This window comes from Boleophthalmus pectinirostris, unplaced genomic scaffold (assembly GCF_026225935.1).
Source record: "Boleophthalmus pectinirostris isolate CB_2022bp ecotype Guang Dong unplaced genomic scaffold, ASM2622593v1 HiC_scaffold_10, whole genome shotgun sequence".
Classification (NCBI taxonomy): Eukaryota; Metazoa; Chordata; class Actinopteri; order Gobiiformes; family Gobiidae; genus Boleophthalmus; species Boleophthalmus pectinirostris.
This window is the reverse complement of record NW_026570971.1, coordinates 28,578,013-28,589,357: the sequence shown is the minus strand read 5'-3', so window position 1 is coordinate 28,589,357 and position 11,345 is coordinate 28,578,013. Positions and strand designations below refer to the sequence as shown.

General features: G+C 38.5%; 1 protein-coding gene across 1 annotated transcript; it reads right to left on the bottom strand.

Annotated features, from left to right (window-relative positions):
* Positions 1–1,493: 1,493 nt before the first annotated feature.
* On the bottom strand, positions 1,494–4,804 carry LOC129409228 (tripartite motif-containing protein 16-like). Its single transcript, XM_055154720.1, has one exon. The coding sequence runs from the start codon at positions 4,746–4,748 to the stop codon at positions 3,078–3,080; it is 1,671 nt and encodes a 556-aa protein (XP_055010695.1). The 5' UTR covers positions 4,749–4,804; the 3' UTR covers positions 1,494–3,077.
* Between the last annotated feature and the right edge of the window lie 6,541 nt (positions 4,805–11,345).

The window sequence follows — 11,345 nt, the reverse complement described above, 5'->3', positions numbered from 1 at the left end:
AATATTGGGTTGAATATTTAAGGTGGAATGCCTCTTAGACTGGCAGATATTTGTTCTAACCATCTTTGAAATCAAGAAATATTTAGAAGATGGTTAAAACAAGTATTTGCTAATATAAGACAGATTTTCCATTTTGAAATACATGAATGCAATTATGTTTTAAGAATTAGACAAATATTCATTTACTAATACAGTGATTCAAACATTCACAAGATGATAACATAATTGTACTATTTTAATTTTAAACTGTTTTATTTCTGTAAAATTAGGAGTAAAAGTGATCAATACATTTTATTATCAACACCTCTCGTCTGTTGCTTCCTGTAGATCTAATTATTGATTAGTTTTAAGGTCCACTGGTAAATTGTTATAATTACAGACGTCATCTGTGTTTCCAGTAATCACCCATTTCTGTAAAAATATCTGTAAAATTCCACAGAATTTGACGTCCTGTATGTCTGCAAACTCAAAGTGACGGTGATTCTAGTCCTGTGCAAATGCTCATGTCTCTAATTTACCCTCTTTTTCATCAACTCCACTTATTGTATAGATTTTATTTTGATTGTTGTTCTGAACAAGTCCTGGAGTTGGAGTTGGAGGCTCGTGTGTCTCTCTGGAGGGAGTGTGTCTCTGTCTGTGTAGATCTGCTCCCTCACACACTGCTGTCTCTCTGTCTGTTGCTCCGCCTCCTGGTCACATGGGCCCTAAAACAGGAAGTGGACGAGCTCTCTCCCACTGGGCGTGCGCACTCTCACCCTGCCTCTCTGCTGCTGGGCGTCTCCAAGCTCCTTTGGACTCTGCACGTTTGAGTTTGTCTTGTAGTTTTACACACTCACAACACACACACACACACACACACGCACGCACGCACGCACGCACGCACACACACACACACACACACACACACACACACACACACACACACACACACACACTACACTACTGATAACTCCACACTCACAACCTCTTACCTTCTTTCACATCAAGATTCTTCTCAGTGAATCTTCCTTTTGTAAATAAATCCTTGTTTTGAGAACATGAACAGGCAGAACATGATAAAGACACATAGACAATTGTCACATAAAGCTTGTATTGTGTCTCTAGTGTGTCTCTGCTTCCACACACGGAGCTTTAAATATGGATGGCCTCCACACACTTGTCATATTTGATCTTATGGCTTCAAGTTGTTGGAGCTGACGACAAGCACGTGTTTGTGTTTTGAATAATGACACACCCTTGTTGATTTGTCCAGAGCAGGAGCCAAACCTGTTTGTGTTTCATGTGGATAGGCCCAGTAATGACAGAGATATTCAGCAGAATATGCAGTGTGACAGTGAAACAGCACATTCCACCAGTGAATTGTGACCTGTCCTCCAGCTCACTGTTCAACTAGAAGGATCCTATAGTGTTGTGATGTCAGGTGAACACACACTATTTTACTACTTTACACTGGATTTGAGATTTTGGGACAGAAAAGGCCACAGGAAAACAAAGTGATTTATGAATTTATTGTTGATTTAAAGAGTGTAAAACCTTCCCCATTGTAGAACCAGTGTTCCCCATGATGTGACCACAAACAACTTTTACAATTATGATTCAAGTTACACATCAGAACTATGATGGATTTTGAGCAATAAAACATCTGTCATTGAATAAACACAATATAGATCAGGTTAATGCCATACTGTGGAACATTCCAGACAAAACCTCCAGCACAAAAGTTCCACAGTGAGACTTTAAAAGTGAACAAAACACAGTGCAAATGTACACAGAGGAAACCCAGAACAAACACAGTGTGATTGGTGTTGATTGAAATGATAGAAGACAATCCGAGTTTGACATGATGATAAAGAAAAGAGTGACACAGTTCCATGACATGAGGAAGAACATGTGAACATCAAGTGAAAATGCTCTGATTTGAAACATGTTGAGAATATGTGTGTAGTTTTCCACTAATAGTGTGACAGTAATAGTGCATCATTGTGTTGTAGTGCGACACACAACATTCTGACTCAATATTATGGAACGTGTGGCAGGTTTTGTCACAAGATTAATTCTCCACATGTTTCAGCAAGTTTATAAATGTTTGACAAAATAATCACCATAATGCAGCTGGAAATCACTGCTGGAATGTAACAAAGTAAAAGTAGAAAAGTACTGTACTTAAGTAAAAAAAAAAAAAAAAGTATGTACTGGATACTTTTTATTTTTACTTGATTACATTTGAGAGCAGGTATTTGTACTTTCTACTCCACTACATTTTTGAACTGAACTGAAAAGTCAAAGTATTTTTTATTATTGTCTGAGACGTGTTGAAAAGGCTGAGGGTTTATTTGGAACATGTTTGTAGTTTGAGCAAATAAACATTTACAAATAAAAACACATACTAAAAAAATGACTGATTCTATTGTTTCTGTTGAACAAATTTCAACACAAATATTTATCAAAATCACTACATTTGAAGTTTTATAAGATCTCACAATCTGTGTGAAATACTTTAACTTTTTATTCTTTAAATACATTTTTAAACTGGTACTTTAATGTTTTATAATTATATTTTTACATTAACATTTTTTTTATCATCTAATACTTTTACGTAAGTAAAAGAAATTGAATATTTTCTCCGTCACTGTTGAAAATACAATTCTATATAAAACCAGAGTTAAAATTTCAAGATTGATTTTGAAACCACAAAAATAATAAGCAGAATATTTCCTCAGACAACAGAATGTAACTTTCAACACAAAATAACAAGAGTTTCTTCATAGGTTCTTTATAATTTTACAATGTGCTCTTATACTAGATCTGATACAGACCAAATCTAAAATGTATATTCAGCAAAAGTTAAGAAAAAGTTTCTTCTATTTATTTATTTATTTATTCATTCATTTATTTTTATTTTATTTTTTCACTATTGATACTTGTTCAAATGAGAATCTAGTTTTGATATTGTTTCAGAATAGGTTAGAAAGTATCAATATTTTGGGGAAACCCTCATAAATCATAATTTAAACCTTTAACTCATTATTTAAAAATAAAAGGTACAAATTTAATCCAAACTGTGGAGAACAAAGCTTCTATTTGAGTTTAGGGAAATGTGCAGTGTTTCCAGTTGTCCCGCCCAAACACACCCCAGTGTAGAGAGGCTGAGTGAAAGTGGTCTGGACTCTGTGGAGGAGGCTCATGGTACTTTCAGAGACGCTGTAAAACGACAAAACCCCTGCACTGTGGTCCAGGTAAACCCCGATTCTGGACGAGACCGGACCTGAGACCTGGGACCTGACTGAGTTAAATATAAATGAATAACTTGTTTTGGTACAGTCTAAGGCCCAGGATTTATCATTGAATCCAAATGCAGATTCAACAGAGACTTTTCTCTGAATATCCTTGTATGAAACTGCTATACAGACCCAGTCCCCGCTCCACTGCACCTCCCAGTAACAGCGGCCCGTCAGACCCTCTCTGCTCAGGACCTGATTATAGACACTGAATCTGTCTGGATGATCAGGATAACTCTGTTTTTTACTCATAACTGTTGCTCTTCTGTCTCCATCAGACAGAGACAGTCTGGTGTTCACTGTGTTTGTGTCCAGAGTGATTTCTGTAGAGTATTGTAAGAAGTCCTCTCTGGAGCTGGGTTCAGCTGGTGACAGTAAAACATCCACACCACTCAGAGCCTGTGAGACGTTGGTCAGATCCTCCTCCAGAGTGAGCTGCACTTTGTCCCTGAGCTTGGACACAGCTCTGTTCACGTCCTCAAAGTATCTCCGGGGCCGTGTGTCAATCCTGACTGGCTCTGTGCTCTGTGTGTCTGTGGACAGTGAAGTGTAGAGCTGTAGAAACTGGTTATGATCCTGGGTGAGGGCCAGTGTGTCCAGCTCCGAGAGGCTCCTCTTCAGCTCACTCACGTCCTGCTGCACTTGGTCCTGGAGCTCTTGGACTCGGCTCAGTTGGGTCTGCTCCTGGGAGCGGATCTGCTGCTCCACTTCAGAGCGTCTTTTCTCCAGGAGAAGGACCATCTCTGTGAAGCTGTCCCCGCTGCGCTGCACTGCTGTCTGGGCAGAGCGGCTGATCTCCTGGGCCTCCTGTTGGAGCTTCTTCAGGTCTGTGTCTTTGTGCTGGAGGTTCTGGAGCAGCAGGGCCCTCCTGGCCGGCAGCTCTGCCTGTCTCTGAGCCCTCTCTGCTGCAGAGGACACTGTGTCGTGGCCCTTGTGCTGGTCCACAGAGCAGAGGTAGCAGATGCTCTGCTGCTCAGTGCGGCAGAACATCTTCTTCACTTCGTCGTGTTCAGAGCAGATGTTTTCCTGGAGTGTGTGTGAGGGCGCCACCAGCTGGTGTTTCTTAAACGCTGCAGAGTCATAATGAGGCTGTAGGTGGCGCTCACAGTAAGAGGCCACACACTGCAGACAGGACTGGACAGCTTTCAGCTTCCTCCCAGTGCACACATCACAGGACACATCCTGAGGTCCGGCATAGCAGCGGTCAGCAGGGGGCGCTGTGAGTCCAGTCTTCCTCAGTTGTTCTACTAAACCTGATAACATGACGTTTTTGACCAGGGCAGGTCTGGGGCTGAAGGTGAGGCGACATTCAGGACAGCTGTAGAGCCTCTTGTGGTCCTCTTGGTCCCAGTGCTGTTGGACACAGTTCCTGCAGTAGCTGTGTCCACAGGGAATAGTCACGGGATCCTTCAGTAGATCCAAACACACGGAGCAGGAAAAGGCTTCTGTGTCGACTGCTTTCTGCGCCATCTCTCCTGAATCACAAACACTTTCACTTTGACACAAATGAAACTTAAGAGTGGAGTGAGAGCTGTGGGAGGAGCCAGACTGCACCACTGCTCTGTGTAGATGTGAGGAGGAAGCAGCGAGCAGCTCCACTTAAACACACACACACATGTTTTATTGTGGATTCAAATGAGACTCTGTCAACAGTTCAATGTAACACACACATGTTCATTGGACACAAGTCCAACAACACAAGAGATAAGAAAAGAGACGCACATCTAAAGGATCAGTGTAACTGGACAGTGCTTTGGTGTGAGGAGGCAGCTTTTCTAAACTTACAACAAATCTCCTCTTCATCAGTGCTGCTTCTAGATGAGGAAACACATGTTTCATTTAGAAAATAAATGAGAATTTTTATTAAGTTTTGTTTTACCAGAACAGATCCCACTATTTATCTTCTTCATCCTGGTTTAGTCTCAGGTTTTGCACTTGTTTCACACCTTTACTCTGTTCTCATATTTAATCTGTTTTATTTGTATCAAATGTTCTCGGTCAAATCATTACTTTTCTTATAATATATTTACTGTTGTGTCAGTCTAGTTTTAAATGTTAAAGCCCCTAGACATGATGAGGAACACACCAAACAAAGCAACAACATCTCCCTAAAGAAAAAAAACAAAAAAAAAAAAAGGTTTTAGATTCATTGGCCTTTCTCATTTGTTTTGGACATAAATATAAAAAGTGAAATGACACAAATGTTGAAGTGTTTTAGTTTTGTCAGGTAATAGCTCCACAAACTGCTCATGTTAATCTTGTGGCTTTAAGTCCTTTAAACAGACAACAATGTACCTGAGTGTTTTCTCCTCTCATAGGCTGTGTTCACATTCTGTAATATGATGATGTTTCATCTCAGACGGAGGACAGGGGCCTATTTAACTCTCTGGGATATTCTTTTTTGGAAAGAAATATTCAAACTTATCTTCATCGTCACAAGAGCAGAGTATAAAACTTCTTTGAGACGATTTGACCAAAGACACTGAGAATGTTAAAGGAAACATTCTGTAACAGTTCGATCCAACGAACCACAATCAAATGATCCAACTGGAGGAAGGTTCCACAACAGAGACATTCACCATCATCTGCAGAGTGACAGTGAAACACACAATCCACATCACATTTGGATTTGACATTTTGGGACAGAAAAGGCCACATGAAAACAAACTGATTTATGAATTTATTGTTGATTTAAGTAAAGTAGTGTTGTTTCAGAATCATGTTTTTAGGATCCGATCCACTGCGATACTTGCTCTTGGTGTACTTCTCGATACGATACCAGTCCAATACCACAAAATGAGGAGTTTTGTTACAATACAAGAGCAAAAAATAATTCCTCTAACATTCTTAATTCTAAAATTTCTAAAGAAAATCAATCAGAATCCATGTGGTTTTAAGGACTAAAGTATTAGTTAAATGTATCATGGTCTAAGTAGTGCTGATTTAAACATGTTTACTTTTCTTCTTTGTCTTTTTCACACACAGAGCACAGATTAAAACAGCAATGAGGCCTGTAAAAAGACTCTCATCCTCAGAGCACGTGGATAAAAATGCAGAGGAAAGAAAGTCCGAGTCAGCCTGTTGTTGCTGCATTCTCCCAAGCTTGAGTTATTTTAGTTCAGCGTCCACACCAAAGGCTCAATGAAGTATCAAGAGGTGACACAAATATATTTTCTGTTATTATCAGTGTGTTTTGAAGGTTTACAGAGCTTCCACAGTCTGTGTTTAACCTGCTCTGGGCGTTAGTGTTCACAGGAGCCGCAGACGCCAACAGCCGCCGCTTGAATCTACGAAAAGTCGATTCTGCACCAGGCCAAACCTGAGACCTGGAACACAGACATAAAGAACAGTTTAGTCATTCGTTTCTTGATTCCTCTGTGTTATTTTTCCCTGTTTTAAACACAAAAGCCGCCATGTTTATTTTGACTCCAACAGACACGTGTGTCTCTGATTGGCTGATCCACCTGTCAATCATGTCCAACTTAAATCAGGGAGACGGGGCCACATGTCTTTGTCATGTTTTCTCATAGTGTGTGGTGTGACAGGCAAAGGGTTTATTTGTACAGCACAATTCTGTAACAAATGAATTCAAAATGATTTACAGAAAAGAGACATTCAAAATCAAAAACAAACAAATCAAAACAAAATATCATCATAAAATCACATTAAAAGATAAAAGGCAGAATAAAAGTCTTTCAGCACATGCCAGCTCAAAAACCGTTTTGAGTCTGGATTTAAAAGAGTCAAGTAGAGCCTGTGTCAAATGTTCAGAAAACTGTTCCAGGTTTAAGCTCCAGAAAGAAACTCAACATGTTTAGTCCTGGTTTATTCTGGTTTTCTCTCTGGTTTAATCCTGGTTTGGTCTTGGTTTAATCTTGGTTTAGTCTTGGATTAATCTTTGTTGTCTAGTGTAGTCTGGTGTAGTCCGGTTTAGTCCCAGTTTAGTCCTGGTTTAGTCCTGGTCAGATGGTTCATGTGCTCTAACTTGTACAGATGGAGTTTGGGCGTTCGGTCATGGAGACACTGGACACAAACAGAGACACTTTAAATCTTTCAAGTGGATTTTGTGAGCCCGGAGCAGAAGCACAGACCTGAGACCAGGATGCATGTGCTCGTACTTCCTGCTCAGAGTCAGGACCTGAGCTGCAGTGTTGTGGATGTAGTGCAGTGGTCGTCCAGCTGGTTGGAGAGACAGTGAGCCAGGACGTTCACTAGTCGAACCAACCTGGACACAAACACATGGACAAGTCTCTACACACACTACACATGTCATTTTTATTATATTTATTTATTTATATTTTATGGCAGGTAATGAATATATTTATATGTCGAATATATTTTCACTCAACATTGGGTATTTTAAATCAAATATTGGGTTAATTTAAGGTGGAATGCCTCTTAGACTGGCAGATATTTGTTCTAAACCATCTTTGAAAATCAGAAATATTTAGAAAGATGGTTAAAAACAAGTATTTGCTAATATGAAGACAGATTTTCCATTTTGAAATACTTCAACCAATTATGTTTTAAGAATTAGACAATATTAATTTACTAATACAGTGATTCAAACATTCACAGATGATAACACAATTGTAATATTTTAATTTTAACTGTTTTTTTCTGTAAAATTAGGAGTAAAAGTGATCCTACATTTTTTATCAACACTCTAGTGTTGCTTCCTGTAGATCTTTATTGATTAGTTTTAAGGTCCCTGATAAATTGATATAATTACAGACGCATCTGTGTTTTCCAGTAATCACCATTTCTGTAAAAATATCTGTAAAATTCACAGAATTTGACGTCCTGTTTTGTCTGAAACTCAAAGTGACAGTGATTCTAGTCCTGTGCAAATGCTCATGTCTCTAAAATAACCTCTTTTTAATCAACTCCACTTATTGTATTTTCTACAATAACAGAGATTTTATTCTGACTGTTTCTGAACAAGTTTCTGGAGTTGGAGTTGGAGCTCGTGTGGCTCTCGGAGGGAGTGTGTCTCTGTCTGTGTCGATCTCCTCAACACTGCTGTCTCTCTGCCTGTTGCTCCGCCTCCTGGTCACATGGCCCTAAAACAGGAAGTGGAGAGCTCTCTCCCACTGGCGTGCGCACTCTCACTGCCTCTTGCTGCTGGGCGTCTCAAGCTCCTTTGGATCTGCACGTTGAGTTGTCTTGTAGTTTTACACATCACAAACACACACAACACACACACGCACGCACGCACGCACGCACGCACACACACCACACACACACACACACACACACACACACACAACCACACACACACACACCACACACACACACACTCACTACTGATACTTCCCCACAACCTCTTCCCTTCTTTCACATCAAAGATTCTTCTCAGTGAATCTTCTTTTGTAAATAAATCTTGTTTTGAGAACTGAACAGCAGAACATGATAAAGACACATAACAATTTGTCATAAAGCTTGTATTGTTCTCTAGTGTTCTGCTTCACACGGAGCTTAAATATGGATGGCCTCCACACACTTGTCATATTTGATCATGGCTTCAAGTTGTTGGAGCTGACGACAGCACGTGTTTGTGTTTGAATAATGACACCTTGTTGATTTGTCAGAGAGGAGCCAAACCTGTTTGTTTTCATGTGGATAGGCCCAGTATGAAAGATATTCAGCAAAATATGCAGTGTGACAGGAACAGCACATTCCACCAGTGAATTGTGACTGTCCTCCAGCCTGTTCAACTAGAAGGATCCATAGTGTTGTGATGTCAGGTGAACACACACTATTTAACTTTACACTGGATTTGATTTTGGAAAAAGGCCACCAGAAAACAAAAGTGATTTATGAATTATTGTTGATTTAAGAGTGTAAAACCTTCACCATTGTAGAACCAGTGTTCCATGATTGACCACAAACAACTTTTACAATTATGATTCAATTACACATCAGAACTATGAATGATTTTGAGCATAAAACATCTGTCATTAATAACACAATATAGATCAGGTTAATGCCTACTGTGAACATTCCAGACAAACTCAGCACAGTTCCACAGTGAGACTTTAAAAATGAACAAAACACACTGCAAAATGTACTCAGAGGAAACCGAAAAACAGTGTGATTGGTGTTGATTGAAATGATAGAAGACAATCCAGTTTGACATGATGATAAAAAAAGGTGACACAGTTCATGACATGAGGAAGAAATGTGAAATCAAGTGAAAATGCTCTGATTTGAAACATGTGAAATATGTTGTGTAGTTTTTCCACTAATAGTGTGACAGTAATAGTGCTCATTGTGTTGTGTGCGACACACATTTGACTCAATATTATGGAACGTGTGGCAGGTTTGTCACAAATTATTCTCCACATGTTTCATCAAGTTTATAAAAGTTTGACAAATAATCACATAATGCAGTGAAATCACTGCTGGAATGTAACAGTAAAAGTAGTAAAGTATGTATTTAAGTAAAAAAAAAAATAAAAAAAAAAAATATGTGTACTGATACTGGTACTTTTATTTCAGTCATTTGAGAGCAGGTATTTGTACTTTCTACTCCACTACATTTTTGAACTGAAATGAAAAGTCAAAGTATTTTTTAATTATTGTGTGAGACGTTCTGAAAAGCTGAGGGTTTATTTGGAAATGTTTGTAATTTGAGCAATTAAACACAATATATAAACAGATACAAAACATGATCTATTGTTTGTTGAACAAATTTCAACAAATATTTATCAAAGTCGCTACATTTGAAACTGTATTAGATCTCAAAATCTGTTTGAAATACTGGTACTTAAATACTTTATAATTAAGTAGATTATTTCATGTGATACTTGATGTTGTTCTTAAGTACTTTTTGCTCCAGTATCTGTACTTTTACTTAAGTAACAAAATTTTGTACTTCTTCCACCACTGCTGAAAACACATTTCTATAAAAAAATTATGCTAAAATTTCAAGATTGATTTTGAAACCACAACAATAATAAGAAGAGTATTTCCTCAGACAATAGAATGTAACTTTCAATACAAAATATCTGGAGTTTCTTCCTAGTTTCTTTGTAATTTTACAATGTGCTCTTAACTAGATCTGATATAAACCAATTAAAAATATATATATTCAGCAAAGGTTAAAAAAAAAAAAAAAGTTTCCCCTATTGTTTTATTAAGTTTTTTTGTTTTTTTCAGTATTGACATTGTTAAGTAGAATCTAGTTTTGATATTAGTTCTAGAATAGATTAGAGGTATCAGTAATTTTGGGAAACCCTCATAAACAGTAGTTTAAACTTTTCAACTCATTAATTTAAAAATAAAAGGCACAAATTTGATCCAACTGTGGAGAAAAAGCTTCTTTGAGTTTAGGGAATGTACAGTGTTTCCAGGACTGATGCCCAACGCCCCAGTGAGAGAGGCTGATGAAAGTGGTCCTGGATGTGAGGAGGCTCATGGTACTTTCAGAGACGCTGTAAAACGACAAAACCCTGCACTGTGGTCCAGGTAAACCCCGATTCTGGACGAGACCAAACCTGAGACCTGGGACCAGACTGAGTTAAACATAAATGAATAACTTGTTTTGTTACAGTTTAAGGCCCAGGATTTATCATTGTATCCAAATGCAGATTCACCAAAGCCTTTTCTCTGAATATCCTTGTATGAAACTGCTATACAAACCTCGCCCTCGCTCCACTGCACCTCCCAATAACATCGGCCCGTCAGACCCTCTCTGCTCAGGACCTGATGATAGACACTGAATCTGCCAGTAATGACAGAGATATTCAGCAGAATATGCAGTGTGACAGTGAAACAGCACATTCACCAGTGAATTGTGACTGTCCTCCAGCTCAGTTCAACTAGAAGGATCCTATAGTGTTGTGATGTCAGGTGAACACACACTATTTTACTACTTTACATTGGATTTGAGATTTTGGGACAGAAAAGGCCACAGGAAAGAAGATTTATGATTTATTGTTGATTTAAAGAGTGTAAAACTCACCATTGTAGAACAGTGTTCCCATTGATTGTGACCACAACAACTTTACAATTATGATTCAGTTTACACATTATGATGGATTTAGCAATAAAACATCTTATTGA

Excerpts from the sequence above, each read along its gene's own strand:
- LOC129409228 (XM_055154720.1), bottom strand. The coding sequence starts at position 4,748 with ATGGCGCAGAAAGCAGTCGACACAGAAGCCTTTTCCTGCTCCGTGTGT.